The sequence below is a fragment of the Podarcis gaigeae genome (genome assembly GCF_964106915.1).
Source record: "Podarcis gaigeae genome assembly, chromosome: 6".
In the NCBI taxonomy this organism is placed as follows: domain Eukaryota; kingdom Metazoa; phylum Chordata; class Lepidosauria; order Squamata; family Lacertidae; genus Podarcis; species Podarcis gaigeae.
In genome coordinates, this window is record NC_139682.1 from 40409312 (window position 1) to 40428290 (window position 18979).

At 41.7% G+C, this 18979-nt stretch overlaps 1 protein-coding gene across 3 annotated transcripts in view; it reads left to right on the forward strand.

Annotated features, from left to right (window-relative positions):
• Nucleotides 1-18979, forward strand: part of SLC26A9 (solute carrier family 26 member 9) — a 59624-nt gene that overhangs the window by 37404 nt on the left and 3241 nt on the right. For all 3 annotated transcript variants that reach the window (XM_083745475.1, XM_083745476.1, XM_083745474.1), the window contains 10 exons: nt 1180-1293; nt 3034-3111; nt 4309-4404; nt 6681-6787; nt 9298-9367; nt 10564-10656; nt 11748-11867; nt 14048-14344; nt 14932-14986; nt 17025-17170. In XM_083745475.1, coding sequence (XP_083601601.1) covers nt 1180-1293; nt 3034-3111; nt 4309-4404; nt 6681-6787; nt 9298-9367; nt 10564-10656; nt 11748-11867; nt 14048-14344; nt 14932-14986; nt 17025-17170 — 1176 coding nt within the window. The remainder of the gene's footprint in view (nt 1-1179; nt 1294-3033; nt 3112-4308; nt 4405-6680; nt 6788-9297; nt 9368-10563; nt 10657-11747; nt 11868-14047; nt 14345-14931; nt 14987-17024; nt 17171-18979) is intronic.

Sequence of the window (18979 nt, forward strand, 5' to 3'; positions counted from 1 at the left end):
TCCTAAGTTGGTGCTGCCTTGAGCAGGACTGGCCCACAACATTTTGGCACCTGAGGCAAACCACAAATGGTATCCCCCTCCCCACAAGGGAAGAAGGGGTGAGTGAAGATGTGCATCAGGAACGAGGGGAAATGAAAGTCTGCCTTGGGATCTGCTGCCCTTATGGATCCAGCCGCCCAAGGCAGTCTGCTCACCTTACCTCATGCCCTGGCCATGGGTTCCTTGATTCTTCCTTAAGGAGGCAGTTGCCAGCAGCGGTGGCTATCACAACTGCGGCTTGACGTGATTGGTTGTTTCTAATGTTATTTTTAACAGAACATTTTTTTCTTGTTTTTTGTCAAAGCTCCTCTGGGTGCCTATTGACAAATAAGCAAAACAAAACAGGATATGATATTTCACAACAACTGTATGAACCCCAGCAGTAAGCATACTTTGTGCAAATCTCAGTGCCATTGTTTTAAATAGATCCTGTACATTTCAGGTTGTGCTGGTCTGTTGCTGCTTGATAACTCTACTGAGAACTGGCCCCTGACTCAGAGAAGAATCTGGAGCGCGCACACACATGGAGACTATTTGTTGGATATTTAGCAATTAGTTCAAGTAATTAGTTCCTAAGACCTCTCAGCCAGATTAAAGAGGCTTCTCCAAAGAGCAGCTCACAAACAGTGTCTTCTGAAAATGCCTTGTGTGCATCACATGGCTGTGGAGCGTGTCCTCCCTTGCTAGCACTTGCACAACCACAGCTTTTTAAAACAACCTGTCGCCAAGTGTGCTACAGGTTACTCCTGCAGGACCTTTCTGTACTGCTTGCTGGATGATTCATCAGGGATGAGAGTCTCAGATTAGAGTTGCGGTTAAGGGAAGCCTGCAATAATTTTCCTGCTCTGAGGGTTTGCAAGAGAGTCAGAGAATCCTGGGATGCTTCTAGAGTGAGAAGAAGCAATTTTCATGGGGTGTGAAAGAGCCTCAGGTGATGCGATTGCAGGTATGACGGCAGTCTTTTGTATAAATAATGCCACCCTCACATGTGAAGGAAGAATCTTGGAGCTATATGACCGCTTGACCTACTTTTTGCATCCCAGCAATAGCTGCCAAAATAACCTTACTGTAGGAGAAATGTCATCTTGTTTGTTAATGCTGCCACCTAAACTGATTCATCCATTATCCTTGTTTCCATAGGAAATGCTGGCCCTCGGTTGCAGCAACTTTTTTGGATCCTTTTTCAAAATCCACGTAATTTGCTGTGCTCTTTCTGTGACCTTAGCTGTGGATGGAGCTGGAGGAAAATCTCAGGTTATTAATTTATTGGTTTGTTTAGCCCCTCTCTCTTCTCAAAGTAGGAGACTTTGTAAGATGAGCTCTGAGCATTTCTAGATCATGGATTAACTTGAACTAGTTGAACATTCTTTTCCTTGGAGAAATAATGTGAAGAGGGCTTAGGATCTAAAACAGTTAATACACTGCATCGTCTCTAAACACAAATTCCCAGAATGACTTGGCTTTCAAATGAAAGCAGATGACTCTTTTATACTGCAGGTAGATAATCAACCTGTTGTTCTGTTATTGGAACAGAACTGGCCACATGAGTGGATCTTCAAAAGCAGAGCCAAATGGTAACCATTAGCACACTCAAATAGTACTTTCAAATGTATACAACACTTCAGAAACATCATCTTGTTGTAATCCTTACAACCCTTTAAAGCTGGGTCAATTCCCCTATATGGGGCAGAGAGTGGAGGGTGAGAAAAAGTGGCTTGTCTAAGGCCCTCTAGTGAATTCATGGCTGAAATGAGATTTGGACCAGGAACAGCCTGATTTGGAGCTCCATTTTCACCACCACACTACAGCGCACTAGCCCCCCAACACTTGCAATTTGTAATCATGCCTATTTTATTTTTTGTCAGATTCCGAAATAGATATTAAGATTATGCCAGTTTTTCATCTGCAGCAGTTCAAGTTGTACTGACTGTTCTTGAGGTGAAGAACCTGTGGCCCCTCCAGATATTGTTGGACACCAACTCCCATCAGCCCAAGCCAGCATGGCCAATACTCAGGGATGGTGAGAACTGTAGTCCATCAACGTCTGGAGAGCCACAGGTTCTCCATTATAGTTGGTCAGGCTACACGGTATTAACATGTGGCTTTGCACGATGATGGGCAAACAGGATTTTGCATCACTGTATCTCAATTTCCAGAGCGGTAGCCATCTTAGCTTGTTGCATCCAAGAGTCTTGTGGCATCTTCAAGACCAATTAATTTATTACAGCATAAGCTTTTGGGGTCCACAGTCCACTTCATTAAATGCATTATATTACAGCACATCTTTTGGTCTTGAAAGTGCCACAAGACACTTTATGGACTCTCAGATGCAATCCTCCATTAAACAAATGGATCAGATCCATTCTGTTCTGCCTTCTCTAGCTTTATAAATCAACAGAGCCCTTGCTTGGTGCTGTTCTGAACTTTTCACAGGGAATCCAGAACTCCTCAGGCTTGTCCAGAGGTGCCTGTTCTTTAAATAAAAGGCAACAAATGAAAAATTGCACAGCAAGGATCTGTCTCAGGTATAGGGAACCTGCAAACTTCCTGGTTTTGTTGGCCTCTCCCATCACTCTCAAACAACATGGCCAATAATCTGGATGATCACACTCATAGTCCAGCAACATCTGGAGGGACAAAGATTTCCCACCCCTGATCTATAGGCTAACCAGAAGCTCTTTGACATGATTCGAAAGTCCACAATTATAAAAATGGCCAGATTCTCCAATTAAATGCAGTGTTATTATATGTAAACACTCCCCCCCCCCCATGATTAACAATGTCATTACTAATAACATGGCCTCTCATATACAGACAACAAATAATTCAAGGCTCTGTTGCAAGCAAGGGGTGGAGCAGGACAAGAAGCCATCTTTCTATCCCACTAATCTCCCTCAGCTACCAGACTTATATTGCTTCTTGCTTCTACTACTGACAGATATCACAAAAACGACCTGCAATTTATGTTATGCTAAGTTACTTTTCTCTCCTCAGATGGCAAGCTTTTGTGTGGCAGTGGTCGTGATGATAACCATGTTGTCCTTGGGAATCTACCTCGGTCCTCTTCCTAAGGTAAAAATTGTACCGCTGAGCATTAAGACATGCTTCCAGACTGTGTAGTTCAGACCTATATTCTGCTGTATTTACACCACAGGCTTATCCTGGCTTAATAGTCATTCTCTTTCCCCAGAAAACCCCGGAAATTGTATTTTCTGAGGTGACCTAGGAATCAGAGAATTGCATATACCTCCACCAATTTACAAACCCCAGGATTCTTTGGGAGAAGCAGACAGTTGAACTGGTATAAAACCAGTATAAATGAGAAATGTCTGTATGCTTGGTGTCTTAAGTTCCCCCATCTTTAACTAAGGGACACCTTTCTGTAACAGGCTTGGTCAAACAAATTCCAGCGTGGTGCCATTTTGATTTCAGATGGAAGGAAATGACTGGCTAAATTCAGAGTACTTGACAGAAAGTTACTCTAACTCAGTGGTCACAACCCCCCCTTTTTTTTTGTCATGTGAACACATTTGCACTGTTGCGGACACTGTTTCAGTTACAACTGGCAAGGAAAGGGAACATGATGACAGGAACCAGGCAAGTGGCAGAACTCATTTCTTACGAGGCTGCACAATTTTGCCACTGAGGCTACATTCCTATGCATGCTTTCCTGGGAGCAAGTACTATTGAAAACAGACTTACTTTTGACTAAACATATACAGTGGTACCTCAGTTTACGAACAGTCCTGTTTACGAACTCCGCAAAACTGGAAGTAGTGTTCCGGTTTGCGAACTGTACCTCGGTTTACGAATGGAAGCCGAATGGTGGAAGGGCACCAGCGGCGGAAGGCCTCATTAGGGAAAGCACGCCTCGGTTTAAGAATGGTTTTGGTTTAAAAATAGACTTTTGGAACGGATGAAGTTCGTAAACCAAAGTAACACTGTATAGGAATGTGCTGATAGTTCCTTTTGCCTGTGACCTAGTTCTAGTAGGAATTTATCTTCAAGACAGTTTGGGCCTACTTGGGCAGGCATTGTGTTGGAAAAGGACAACCACTATACAGCATATTAATGATTTTTTGGCAATGTGCAGCAATATCTGACTTCCAGCATACTCCCATCAAGCAAATGTAGCCATTGTGGCAGAAACAGGAATCACACTGGGGCAGCAAAAGGCTGTTATATTATTGAGGCTTTTTGTTATCTATTTAGTTATCTTTTAGTTATCTGTTTGTTATCTATATCTATGTTGTGTGATCTTTATTGCAGGCTGTGTTGGGAGCCTTGATAGCTGTGAACCTGAAGAATTCTCTCAAGCAATTGACTGATCCTTACTACCTCTGGAAAAAAAGCAAGCTGGACTGTGTGAGTGCCCCTTTTTAAATGCCTTGTGAGAGAAGAGGGGAGTCCGAACCTATTGTTTGGTATGGGTTAAGTCATTCCTTTGTAAAGCACCACCAGCATGAAGTATTCAATGAGAACGTGAAACCAGGGGTGATTGGCTTTTGCATTTCCACATGCAATAAAATCCCCTTGGAGTTCCTAATAAAATCTGGATTGCTAAGAATATCAGGTGCTTTTTTTCCTAAAGGCAAGAATCTAGCCAGCATAGCCATGGAGATATATTTCAGTCATGTCTCTCAATGATAAACAAATATTCCATAAGAACTCCAAGTGTTAAATTCCAAGTAAAACAATGCAGGAGTCACCCTTGAATAAGTCATATTGCATATTTATTCTGATAACAAGATTTCTATTTCCTTGGCATATAATTACATTTTCTTGCCGGAGTTTATGAATACATAGGAATATATTGTAAATGAATGTTTATGAACAGAGCCCAATAAACATAACTTCTGAACTAAAAATTCAAATGGTTAGTGTATGCAATATACAGACCTGAGCTAACATGGCCAAGGCTACAATTGGATGCCACTGTTTATCATGATGGGAATGAACCTTGGACATGTGTACTGCTTCCTCCCTCTATAATGCAACCAGTATGGAAGCTTTTGTTTCTGTTTTCTAATTAACTGCAGATTTGCATTACATTTGAGTCCTAGCTTTAACTATGGTTTAGTTAACCTTAACTATGGTTTGTTTGAAAGCTATCAGCTTCATAACCTGTGGTTTCACAACATGATTTATTTTGATGGAAGAGCACAGCCAAAGTCTATTGCTATAATGTGAGCTGCCTTTTAGAGCCTGTTGCCAACACTAATAATACTGGTGGAGGGGAACATGTGATTCCCATGCAAAATTACTCAAGTTCAATGGGAGAGAGACCCTGGAAATCACTTAACAATTAATACTGGTCTAGTCTACTTCAACCTAGTACAAGCTTCCTTGTTGGTGCAATCCAATATCTAGAAATTGTGCCTTGAAACCCTTAGATAATGGCCCTCCAGGGAAGAAAAGTCCTTCACAAAAAAAGAGATAAGGGTTCCAGGCATTAGCTGATGTAAAATTTACTGGCATGTGTACCATGGAAAAAGCAAACGAGCTTTATAAAGGTTTGGTTGTTGGATATTTTATTTGAACAAGATTTACAACAGTAAACTAAATTAGTGTAAATTGTGCCAATGTGTGTTCTCCAGAAACTGCTTTATCAGTGAAAAGAATAATCCAAATCATTCAGTCACAGACATCAACAGTTTTCTTAAAATGCTGTTCAAATAGAAGCCAAGGGAGATATTGCTTTGAAGTTCAGAATATGGAATTACACAACAATGGACTTGAATTCAGTCTTGAAATATGCTAGGCAAAACACCTGACTCAGTGACGCACCTGCACAAGTAGTTAGTTTGGAACAGCTTCACAGCCACATACCCTTGAGTAAACAATATACAAAAAGGAGGGATATAAATTTTATCAATAAATAATTCTGTTTCAGTAGTAAACCCCATGGTGTTCAATAGGGCTTACTCCCAGGTAAATGTGTATAGGAGTACATGCTGAAGCAAGTCTGAGTGTTCAGTAAACATATTGGGATGGGGGTGTCAGATCAGATATTCAACTAATAGCAACCCCTGCAAGATAATCTGGGTTGCATCTTGTTTTTCTTGCCCCAGTATGGCAGAAGAGACGACATAGGAAAAGCAGGGGCCTTGGGGCAGAGGGTGCTTTGCACAGCACTTGAGCAAACAGACCTTAGGAATACAGTCACACAAACAATTGTATTCGATTGGTCCAACTGGTGTAGATCCCACAGAACCAGCAGATATGTGCTGGCAAAAAGTCAACACACAACCACTTCTCCAAAAATGCACCAGTTTAGACACTCTCAGAAGAACTGTATGGGAAACTACTGAACCAGATATATAATTGTCCATCTTGGGCCAATGCTTGCTGTAGATACTCCAGTATCTTAGCTGAGATCCTCAGTTTTTCCAAAGAGAACAAGAAATTTAATAGGCAACAATAAAACAAGTGTCTTAATGGCAATTTGAGTTGAGCAAAGCACATTTGTCCACATTCATTTGAATGGAAGGGTCTAAGGAGGCAACAACTTAACTCTGGGCTACAATAACCCAACCTTAGCTTTGCAGATATATTTAAAATCCCAGGCCCATCCACTTCAGCCAAGTATCCCCATTCCCAGTGCAAGGAAGTGACCAGCTGTATTTTATGTCTTTCCACAGGTGGTCTGGGTGGTGAGCTTCCTGTCAGCTTTCTTCCTGGGCTTGCCCTTTGGACTCGCTGTGGGAGTGGGTTTTTCCATCCTTGTGGTGGTTTTCCATACCCAGTTGTAAGTATTTTCCTGGTGTGGCCTGTGGTGTGGCCCAAGGAGGGACATTTTCCATCATTTGGGTCAAAATTTCAAAGGCAGGTGCAACTCCCAGCACGTGGAACATGAAAGCACCAGTCCCTGTTAGTAAACAATGATGTCAGTTTCAGATAACTGCTAGCTAATCTGCCATTCCCATAAATATATTCCAAGGCTGGTATAAATATGAAAGTATTTACGTCATGTTAAAAACACCTGTGGCACGTATCCTCCTCTCAAATCCATTATAGATACAAGGGAACTCCCACTTATTACTCACTAAACTCTCAGTATAAGAGATAAATGTGATGCTGGACTATGCTGATATTTCCTGTGGTAGCTTGACCCAGAGAGAAAGTCAAGGTGAAACCAGATCATGTAGTTGTGCAGTTAATTTTTTAAAAAAACCACAACCAAATAGCTGGTGGGGAGAACTAAAACAGATTGAGAATGTGGCATTGCAGAGGGAATCTTTAACCCATTGTCCCTGCTGGGATCCTGATTTGAACCACACATACCCCACCTCTATTCATGATGGGAGGAAAGTGATCATTTTCCTTTCCTTGTGAGCAGCAGGGTCAATGCCAACTGGGACTAGGGCAGGAACAAATTGTGAAAGGCTTCCCTCCCCCGCCTCCACTCCTTCACAGTCCCAAGTCAACTCCCTCCCATCCCCATTAGCACCAGTTGGAAGAAATGCTTTATATTCAGGGAGCATCTTTAGATAAAACTGTTTCATCATGGTAGATGACAGGAAAGGACTAAGCACAGGGACCTCCGCTTTTCTTGGTTTCTCTTTTCATACCACTAAGGCGTCCACCAGGTTAGGTCTTCCACCATCTCAGAAAAATAGAGGGGGGAATGTTTTGCAGAAATGTTTCCCACATAGGAATAACCTTGCATGAGTGTAGACTGCAGAAGATGCTTGCAGGATTCACCTTGGTATCTCCCATGCCTGCAATGTAGATAGGAACGTAGAACCAGAATGTCACGGACCCCTGCTGTCTGTTATCGTTGACGGACAGTCTCTCCCGTAAGGATTAGGAGGAATGCCCAGACTTTCTTGCCCATACCGGCCTTGCAAATTCAGGCCACAGAGAACTCCATGCCATGAGGGTAATGTGTGAATCAGCATTTATATCCCCGTGGTATAATTCTGATCTTGTAAGGGATCTTGAGGAACCACTTGTAAAGGCACACCCTTAGTCTTATTCCCCCATTCGGTTTTTTTCAATGGTCAAGACTGCTCCCTAGTGTGCTGCCAATTGTCACCACATGGGGGCACATTCATGACAAAAGAAAATTCAACTGTGGAAAACTTAAATGTGTACCATGTTCACAAGGCAGCAGTTTTCCGCTCTTTTGAACATTGTGAAACACATTCAGGAAAAAGAATAAACTCAATCAGCTTTTTAATGTATATATGACACAATTGATCCAGAAGACATACTCTTCCTTTTTTCATACCCTCTGTCATCAATTTAGGATGGTGGTGAAGGAGAATAGCAAATGGGCCCTCACAAACACTGTTACATATTGCTAGATATATGGTACCTCGGGTTACAGATGCTTCAGGTTACAGACTCCACTAACCCAGCAATAGTACCTCGGGTTAAGAACTTTGCTTCAGGGTGAGAACAGAAATTGTGCTCCGGTGGCGCGGCAGCAGCAGGAGGCCCCATTAGCTAAAGTGATACCTCAGGAAAAGAACAGTTTCAGGTTAAGAACGGACCTCCAGAACGAATTAAGTTCTTAACCCGAGGTACCACTGTACTCTGTTTTGTTTAGCAAGATTAGAGCCACTGATCCTGCTGTGTTTTCAAGAGATTTCCTCCATTGGCCCAGTGAAATGGGAACCATAGATAAATTTATATGGATAAATTTATTGATATTCATGGTGTGTTCAAATACAAAGCTCTACTGGCCTGCCCCTTTTATTTTATTTCCTCCAACTGTGGACATCACTACTTTGAGAGTGATTTTCTCCCTTCCCAACATCTCTCTTATTGAGATGAAGAGTGTAGATTGGTTTCATAATCTCTCCCCCAATTTGGATAGTTCTGGTATAATAATAATAATAATAATAATAATAATAATAATAATAATAATAACAACAACAACAACAACAACAACAACTATTATTTATTTATTTATACCCTGCCCATCTGGCTGGGTTTCCCCAGCTACTCTGGGTGGCTCCCATCCGAATATTAAAAACACAATACAACATTAAACATTAAAAACTTCCCTAAACAGCACTGCCTTCAGATGTTTTGGAACATAGCAGTGACAGCCACAGGTAGTTAAAGAGGAAAAAATTTGCCTGGCGCCTAAAGCTATATAATGACTTATAATGAAGTTAAGCACACAATCCTTTCTTTTCTACTTCACTTGCATCATTGAACTATATTAACAGGAACTTCAGTGAAACTGATTTTTTTTTAAAGGCTGTCTATATTTTGACAATTGTTTCTTTCCATTTCCCTTCACAGTCGCAATGGTTGTGTCATTGGTCCTGTAGCTGCTACTGATATATACAAAAATCCCAAAGTCTACAACAAGGTAAATGGGTCAGAAAATAACCCTCTGCTTCCTCCTGTTTTTGCCATCAATACACAAGTGAGATGTTCGCTCTCTCATCAGATGTGATTTGAGTTTTGAGCATCTATTTGTTGTGCAAATTTACCTCATAGTATTGATGGCCAAAGTTGGCCATTATTGTTCAGTAGAGTTTGGAATTCTCTGGCAGCATTGCTCTTTTCTTTTGTAACCATTTCCATGGCTAACATTGTTTGTGCACCACTTCCCAAACCAGCAGTGGGAGCTCACTGCTTGCAGAGTAAATAGGAATGTGTATGACACTGGCTCTAGTATGAATGTCCAATTATGTTCTGTGCCATAGGGAATCTTATGTAAGCCAAACACATGGAACAGGCTCAGCAACCTAATCACTAAGGCATGGGTAGGCAAACTAAGGCCTGGGGGCCGGATCCAGCCCAGTCACCTTCTAAATCCAGCCCGCGGATGGTCCGGGAATCAGTGTGTTTTTACATGAGTAGAATGTGTGCTTTTATTTAAAATGCATCTCTGGGTTATTTGTGGGGCACAGGAATTCATTCATTCACCCCCCCAAAAATATGGTCCACCCCCTACAAGGTCTGAGGGACAGTGGACCGACCCCTTGCTGATAAAGGTTGCTGACATCTGCACTAAGGCTCTGCTTTGTAGCCTGTTTGGCTAAATTGAAGAGCCAATACTATCTGGGAAGGAACTTCACTTTAATTTTCGCAAAGGGTGAAAAGTGTGCAAGATTAGGAAAATGTACTTTCTCGCTATGTTCCCTTCCCTAGCAAGAACAGAGATGAAAGAGTTAATGGAAAGTAGTAACTCTTACCAAAGTGACACTACTTTCAGGAAGCAGACTAGCAAATTGAGGGGACTCCACATGTTAACAGGTGCTACATGTTCAGTCCTGCAACAGGGCACACATAGCCTAGGATTCTGCCAGCCAGCTGTTTAGGTAAAAGCTTCTGCTGGGTTGAATGGTCTCCCCCATCTGAGATGCACTTAGCCACCAAAAATGTCTAGATCTGGAGAAGGAGCCTGCTGCCACAGTGCAGCCATTACCCCCCGCATTCATTTCTCCTTAGATGAGTATGAGTAAAGGGTTCTTTACTAAATTTTCCTCCTTCTTTTAAACATCTCAAAAGAACTGCAAGTACCATTTGAACCCTGAGAACTTTTCTCTTTCTTTGCAGGTCCGAGAAATTGAAGGAATTAAAATTGTTACCTACTGCTCCCCTCTTTACTTCGCTAATTCAGAGATATTCAGGGAGAAAGTTATTGCCAAGGTAAAAAATAAAAAATAAAAATCTATTGTGTAGGCGATGATTAACCATTTTTTGCATTACAGGAACAGATATTTACCTCATGCCAAAACCATTTCTTCATCGCGATGTACGATTTTCCTCACTAAGCAACAGCAAATGTCTTGCAAACAAAGGCGTATTTTGGACCTGTTTAGTTCTCTCACTTAGTTCACTGACAAACGTTGGGAGTAAATAAATGAGTAAATAAAAAAACAAGAAGTCATACCACTTGGCTTTCTGCACCATCAGTTTTCAGAGCTCAGTCTACCTTGCAGTGACAAGCCTGGAACACCAAAAGTTGTGGAGAGATGAATAAGCTTGGTAGGGAAAATTTTCGAAAGGCTTGGCTGGCACCTACCTACTCTGATGCCTTTTCAGGGCCAAGTGAATATATTATTTATTTCCCTAGGCTTCTCTCTCTCTCTCTCTCTCTCTCTCTCTCTCTCTCTCTCTCTCTCTGTTGTTTTCCTCTCAGATTTCATTGTGGTTTCCCCACTTTTCTCTGTATTTTGTTATTTTATTTTTAAAATAAGTGTATGTATCATTGTCACCACCCAAGGACATCTTAGGAGGCAGCAGCAGTCACTGAGCAAACTAGTGTACTGTACTCACACTTGCACTGAAATCTTTTGTTTGAATCTCATTTTGAAGCCAATATCCCTGCCCTACCCATTGCTTCCCAATGAATATAACTCTTGCTCAAGTTAGGAAGACACATTTTTAAATGTAAGTGGACCCATCTCTCCACTTTTCAGCTCCACCACTTACGGTAGAAACTGTGGATTCCCTGGGTAGAATCCAACATGCCACTAAGGAGCTCATTCCATTCTGCTTGCCTGATGCAACGATCTTGCCTTTCCTTCCTCCTGCGCACTTTCCTGGGGAGTCTCCAGGACCACCACCACCACTACAACCCCACCAATTGGGGTGGGGCTCAAGGATACAGAGAGGGGAAAGCCCTGGGGGTCCTGGAACTGGCTTTCACTTGAGGGACAGGGTCGCTGAACATGGTGGCCCGTTTGTTACCCGTAGGAGTTGAGAACAACCTGGCTTACTGTCTTTTATTTAAACAGACTGGTGTGGATCCCATCAAAGTCTACTTGGCAAGGAAAAAGTATGTGAAGAATCAAGAAAAGGCAAGGGCAACATCAGAGAAAACAAGCAAACTAAAATCACTCTTCAGGAAAAACAAGGTAATTTAGCAATTTTCCTAGTTGTGAGAGATCCTTTCTATGCTTGATACATGAAGGAGTTAACCTTGTTGGAGCGCCAGAGGGCAGCTTTGTTGGGGACAGGAAGAGAACCCTACTTATTCTGGCCTTTAAAAAAAAAAGTTGATCTGTGTGCTGCAACAGTGGAAAGAGGCTACCAACAGCCTAAAAAGAACTGTTTTTGCTGCTGGATTATGGGGTAGCATTTGTTTGCCACTTTGGGGAGAGATTTCACCAGCCTTCATGGCCACTCCTAAACCTGACTGGGACAGAGGAGGAGAAGCCAGCCTCCACTTAATTTTAAAAAAAATTAAATAAACTTCTTTATTAAAAAAAAGTTCACATAATGATGTGGGTAAGTCATTCATCATGTGTGACTTCATAGGTACTATCCAATAGATGCCCGTAACTTTCATGTTCCACATTTTGTTCTGCACCCACTACTGCAACTAATGCACTAACTAGGGGGAAGGGAAATAAATTCCTTTCCCAAAAATATTGAAAACAAGTGTAACATTTTTTGTAAATTGCTTTGGGTCACTGTGGAGAGCGGTTGCTGGTCAGAATAGATAATGCAAAGTGTAGTATGGTCAATGGGAGAAATTTAAAACAAAACTTATCACAGTAGGTAAAAGAAAAGAAAACACTCTCCTTTCTTCACCTGGTTGGTGCAAGCCTGGCAGATCTCCCCACCACCACCACCACCACACACACCAATTTCCATACAGTGGCTCTGCCCATAATTAAATGAAAATGAGATGCATAATTTAAAAATCGCTATTTATCCCAACTCCTGCCCACCTAGCAGTTCGAAAGCATCCTTAAGTGCAAGTAGATAAATAGGTACCGCTTTATAGCGGGAAGGTAAACGGCGTTTCCGTGTGCTGCACTGGTGCTGGCTTGCCAGATGCAGCTTTGTCACGCTGGCCACGTGACCCGGAAGTGTCTCAGGACAGCGCTGGCCCCCGGCCTCTTAAGTGAGATGGGCGCACAACCCCAGAGTCTGTCAAGACTGGCCCGTACGGGCAGGGGTACCTTTACCTTTACCTTTATTTATCCCAAGTGTTGCTGTTTTGAAAACTCTGGCCTAATTCCTTGCCAACTGGAAGGACAAGATTTAAAAAATATATATATACACACCGCTAATTGCCACATATGAAACAGGAATTACTTGATTAGCAAGAAGATGTTTGCAAGTTGATTCTGCCACAAACACAGGGTGTATAGAAACAAATAAACCTACCTATAGACCACAGGAAGCGGCAGGTTAGAGCAGGGACTGGATAATGGTACTAGCATGCAAATTGTTGTTGTTGTTGTTGTAATATTGGGCCAAACTAGTCCAATAAATGTTGGACTAGACTGGATTTTTTCCTATTAGTTTTATCAATATAAGGCAAAGAATATTCATTAGTTATTTATTGCAAATCCAGTGCAAGCTACTGAATTCTACAGTGAAAAATGTGAAGAAAATGTATGAACGTGCTAAAATTGGGAATTGTTGGGCTATTCCTTCCTTTGCCCTTCATGAGCCACTTGTATTTTTTTTATAATCTATTACTGTCTTTCTTTGGAATTATTTAATTTATTTCATAAAATTTATATACCACTTGATTGTAAAACAACAACCCTCAATGCTGTTTACAAAAAGAATTAGTAGACAAACAACCAACAGCTAGCACTACTGCTTATGATTAATGCTGAAATCCCTCAGTCTCAACTCATTCAGGAGAGCACTCTGACTCTCAGGAGAGCCTTTTTCAGTATTTGTATTGTATTAATGTATTTGACGGCTGGTTTTGTTTTGTTTTAATGGCATTTTCTGATATTTTGCTAACCACTTCAGATACCAACCATGGTAGAAATGTGGAGTATGTGCATAAGCACGCATGCATGTTGCAGGTTCGATCCCCGTATGGGACAGCTGCTAGATCATTCTCAGGGACCCTTCCAAGTCTACGATTCTATGAGTCTATCCACATATAATCAACATATAACATATGAAACAAAGATTTTATTAATTTATTAAACTCATTGGTCACGGTTTGTTTGTTTCTTTGCCAATGCAACCCAAAGCAACTCACAATAAATAAGATCAACAGCAATGAAAATAAGTTGGAATAAATGTAAACTTGAATGTGGTCCCCCTTCCTTTGCTACAGACTATGTCTCTGCAAGAGCTCCAGAAGGATTTTGCAAGCATGTCTCCAACAGATACCAACAATAACCAGACCTCCACAAATGGTAAAAGCGTCTCCTACATTAACTTCAACCCATCTGAAAAGCAGACTGAACAGGGAACCATTGCCAGTCATCGCAGCAGCACCTGCAGTGCTATCCCAGAATCAAACATTGACCCCATGACCACAGCGCCCCCATTTGTCAACTTCCACACAATTATCCTGGATATGAGCGGCGTTTGCTTTGTGGACCTGATGGGCACAAAAGCTTTGGGAAAGGTCAGTTTTCCTCTTGGTTCCACCTCTGGTTTATTTCTTTGACGCTGCACTGCCTACTGAATTCGTTCTCTTTAAAACTTCCCATTGAGTTCTCTTTAAGTTTTAATAACAAGAGCTACAATAGTCTTATTTTTAAGAAAAGTTGGCAGGCACAGGGTAGCATTAGGCTCGTTTCAGCTAGTTGTAAACGCTGCCAGATAAGCAATCAGAACAAGATGCTGAATCGAAGGAACACAGGTCAGTTCCCAGAAACAGACTGTGACCTTTGCACTCCTCCTACAGATCTCCTTCTGCTGCACTATTCAAAGCTCAGCCGTTGTTTACTGAGCCTGAACACTTGGTGATTCACATTGCTGTTCCAGGGTTACACATTGCATCAGTATCACCTGAGCTAAGCACTTTTGAAAATGCAGTGCTACATATTATTTGGTGTCCATCCCCCCACATGACACTGGAAGTGTTATTATGCTAATGTACCATGTCTTGAATTTGTAGTGCATCCTAAATTCATGGACTCTCAGATTTCGTGTTGTAAAAGCTAATAATGTACTCTCTTTCCCTCCCCCACCCCCGGTTTCCTCATATAGCTGTGCACCAACTATCAGAGGATTGGGATTCAAGTATTTCTGGCAAATGTACAAGGTGGGTCTATTGCTCTTTGTACCATATTTTCTCTATCTTCCATTTTGAGGGCATTGAAAATGGGCAGAATAACTGCTGGAAGCAAATAAATATATTGCATGTGAAACATACATATTAACTGCAAAAATCTAGGTACTATACAAATTTACAAGTGCTGTTCTGTAGTGTAGCGTTGTGACTGAGTAGGTATTTAATAATGCAGCAGTAACACAAATCAAGTTCAAACATCACTGAGCAATGCCCTCTGACTTTTTATATGTATGCAAAGTAACCTCGGAGGCTGCCAGGCTATTTGTCACTTCAAAGTTTGCTTTCACCAATCTGCTTTTCTTCCTGTGGGTGAAAAGATACTCGTGCACCCTATCTCCTCCATCGTTGGCAAAACAGCTGGAAGGCCATAAGTGGAAGGGTTAAACAGGCTCTAGAAATCAGGGAAAGAATAACACATCTGAAACTGATTGTTGCATGTAGTTTCTGCCCCTCTAGTAGTATTAAATATCCAATGTGAATTGGTTTTGTATCAGTTTCCTGGTGTAAACTCCTTGTTCCATTGTGGCTGCTTCAGCCAGCTAAAGGGTTCAGGGCATGACAATTCACAACAAAGTCTGTTTGTAGCCAGCAGAAAAGACACACAATGCTTAAAAACTAAATAAATCACACAACAGCATATGAAGAGGCAGGTATAAGAGACTTACATGATTAAGGGGTTGGTGTTTTCTTCTGCTTCACTGCATTAATTTTAGATTCAGGGTTGTGTTTTTCTGAAATCATTAGACATTGCTAATGGTTGTAAATGTGTGACTTTACTTAACCATAAGAGGTACGATTATACCTTAGATTTCTTGAACTTGATTGTTCTTGGAAATAGCATGCAATTGATATGCCAAAGCAGCTTAAAGCTGAAAGATGGAAACTCAGAGGAGGGATGGCACTTCTACTGAGGCAAAAGTATAGGGTATTTTTTTCATGATTGCAATTCAACCCACATTTTAACTTAATAAACATATGAAATCATGTGGGCTTTCACCTTTCGCCTCCAGTGGAATAGGGGTGTCTCACTCACAGACTACCCTAAAACAGCCTTGTTATCCTACAATGATTCAAGAATTATGGGATTTCCTTAAGAGTGTTATGATAATGATGGTGAAATTAATGAATTACTCTACATATTGGAGCTTCGGACAGGGTTCTAAATAATGTGAGTCTCGAGATCTTAGGGGTTTAATGACACAGTGACTCTTTCTATACCACTTCTTGTCCCAGAAAAAAATATTTTGCCAACACATGACATGAGCCAGCTGCTTCCAAGTGTACAGCTGGGGGGGGGGACATTTCCCAACAAAGAACCTGCAGTCCCCCTTAGTCCTCTTGCTCAATCCATTAACATTCTGAGCGTCAAATTCAAACAGCAATAGGGCGTCATCCTAGTTCCATATACTTGTGTCTGATTCTTAACAATTGCAACAGGCCCTATGGGCTTTAAATGTTAACATTTTGCATAACATAGGTGTGATGGGATGATGAGCTGCTTGTGTGTAAAAGCTTAGTCCCTCAGGGTTTGCTCAGCTTAGCAAAACTCTGTCCTTAGCGGAGCCCTTAAGCATGGCTCCCTCAGTCGCTGGCAGAATCCGACAGTGGGCGTTTGCGGAATCTCTTCCAACATAAAAGCTCCTTAACGGAAACGCGTCTTCTGGACTCTCGACGTGACAGTTTCCGGCGAGGTGTGGGTGTCCCTATAGGAGGTCCTGAAACCTCCTCACTGTTTTCGCTTGAAGTGTCCCAGAGCCCCCTTTCCGACTCCCTTTCCCTCGGAGCTCCTTCTCTCCCCCTGCTGGTTCCTTCCTCTGCTGTTAAGTCTCTCCTAACCTCCTGGAGCCCTTCCACCACCTGCTCTGATGGCAGTTCCCTGACAATAGGCCTTCTACCTATTATTCTTGCTCACAAATCTAGTGTATAGGAAATGCCCTGGCACAAATAATTTTCCAGCACACAGCTCCTGCTTGCAGTTTAGTCTATATAACTTTGTTTCCTTCGTTAGCCCAAGTGTATGATGATATCCGCACGGGGGGAGTCTTTGAAGAAGGAGGTCTTGAGCCCAGTCATCTCTTCGTGACCATCCATGATGCTGTTTTGTTTGCAACAATGAATGGAAACAGAGCCACACAGCGTCCTGACTTAGAGCAGGTAAAGATGATTCATTGTCTCTTCACTCTTTTTGCCACAGGCAGCTCTGTGCATGTGTGTTTCATACTCTTCTGCTTTCCTTTTGGACATTGCCTTACTGGTTATGAATCAGATTGGCTAATTGGCTTTTTCTTTTCTTACACTTTGATCCTGCCTTGTCTCCAAGAAGCTCAAGACAGCGTACACAGTCCTCCACTCTTTATAACAACCCTGTTAAGTAGGTTAGGCTGAGGGTTGTTGACTGACCCAAAGTCACCCAGTGAGTTTCATGGCTGAGGGGAGATTTGAACTTGTGTCTTTGCAGTTTTAGTCCTACACTGTACCAGTATAGTATGTATGAATGCAACCAAACCTTCTGCCCTCTTCCTATTGTTCACCACCACTTACAGACTCACAGCCCTACACCTCACCACTGGATCAATTGCTCCTCTGATCTTCAGATACTGTACACCTATTTTCAAGCCTAGCTTTGCACCTGTTAGCAACTTTTTCAAAAAGAAAAAGAAAAATGCTAATATTTCTGCCACATCAGACTCGGAAGAGGAAGCTTGAGGGGAATGAGACAACAGGCTCCTTTTAGTCATTAGAAAGACATAGCTGAGTGTCTGGTCAATGGGTGTGTGTTGGTGTGCTAGTTTTGGGGACAAGGGCTGCAAGCTGCCCTGACTACTTTTCCATTCTGGACTCATTTTATCCAGCCTGAGTCTTGAGAGAAGATAGAGGTCTGCTCTTCCTGGAAACCTATCACAGATGACTAAGTTTGAAACATGAAAAACAAAACAAAACATGAAGTTGTTAGTGGTCCAGTCTAAATGTAATGGGCAAAATCTGTTTGGATTTGGATAGGTACAAATAAAGAAATATTAAGTATGGTGGGTGGCAGAAAGCAAGGACTAGACATGGTGGCATGTTAAATCGCCCCATATCTCAGTTCTGTGTGTTCATTCACAGATATAGACAGCAAATCTATACAATTCAGTGGTTCGTCTAAATGGAATGCTGTCTGGGCAGACAGGCAAGTTGCAGAGGTCATTCTGGTTTTGTGCTTCTTTCTCTAGAAGCCTTCACAGGTTGGCTTTTAAAAAATTCCTATGGAATTGTGGGGAAGAGCCCCAAATGAAGATCAGCAATTGATTCTGCTAACACTTGTGGAGATAAAAGTATTAACTGGCCTCCCAGATCAAATAAACTCACTACCAACAAGTAACTTTATCTCATATGGACTGAGCTTTAGCTTATTGGTCATTACTAATCTCAAACACTGATTCAGCATGCCTGCCACATCAATGTATCTGGTTAAAAGGAGAAATAGAGCCGGGTGTCATAAGCATATTGATGACACCTCACTCTATTAACTTGCAGCTGAATGTATGAACTGATTCTACAAAAACATTGTATATGAAGAGAGGAAAGATGAATACTATGGTTTTGATTGGTGGCAAAATGGCTCATTCAGACTTGCAAATTGCCACTCGATGCTGCACTTATCAAGTTATAATCATGCATGTGTGAGTCAGTCTGCAAAGCAAACCTGTGTTGCATGCAACAAACTAGCACACAGACATTTTATAAAAAAATAAAAAACACCCCATCATTTTATATCTAGCTGCTAAGCTCATGGGGTAGTCATGGTCTTGGTTTCCTTATTTGCATTTCTTTGCTTGATAAAGGACTTGTTGACCCAGCTTTCAGCTGACATGATGGAACACCTAATCATTGCTGTATGGCAACTGCTATTTGCTCCTAAGAGATTTGCTGAAGGTGAAATCATCTGGTTATCATTTGGATATGGGGCAAAGGACTAAGTCC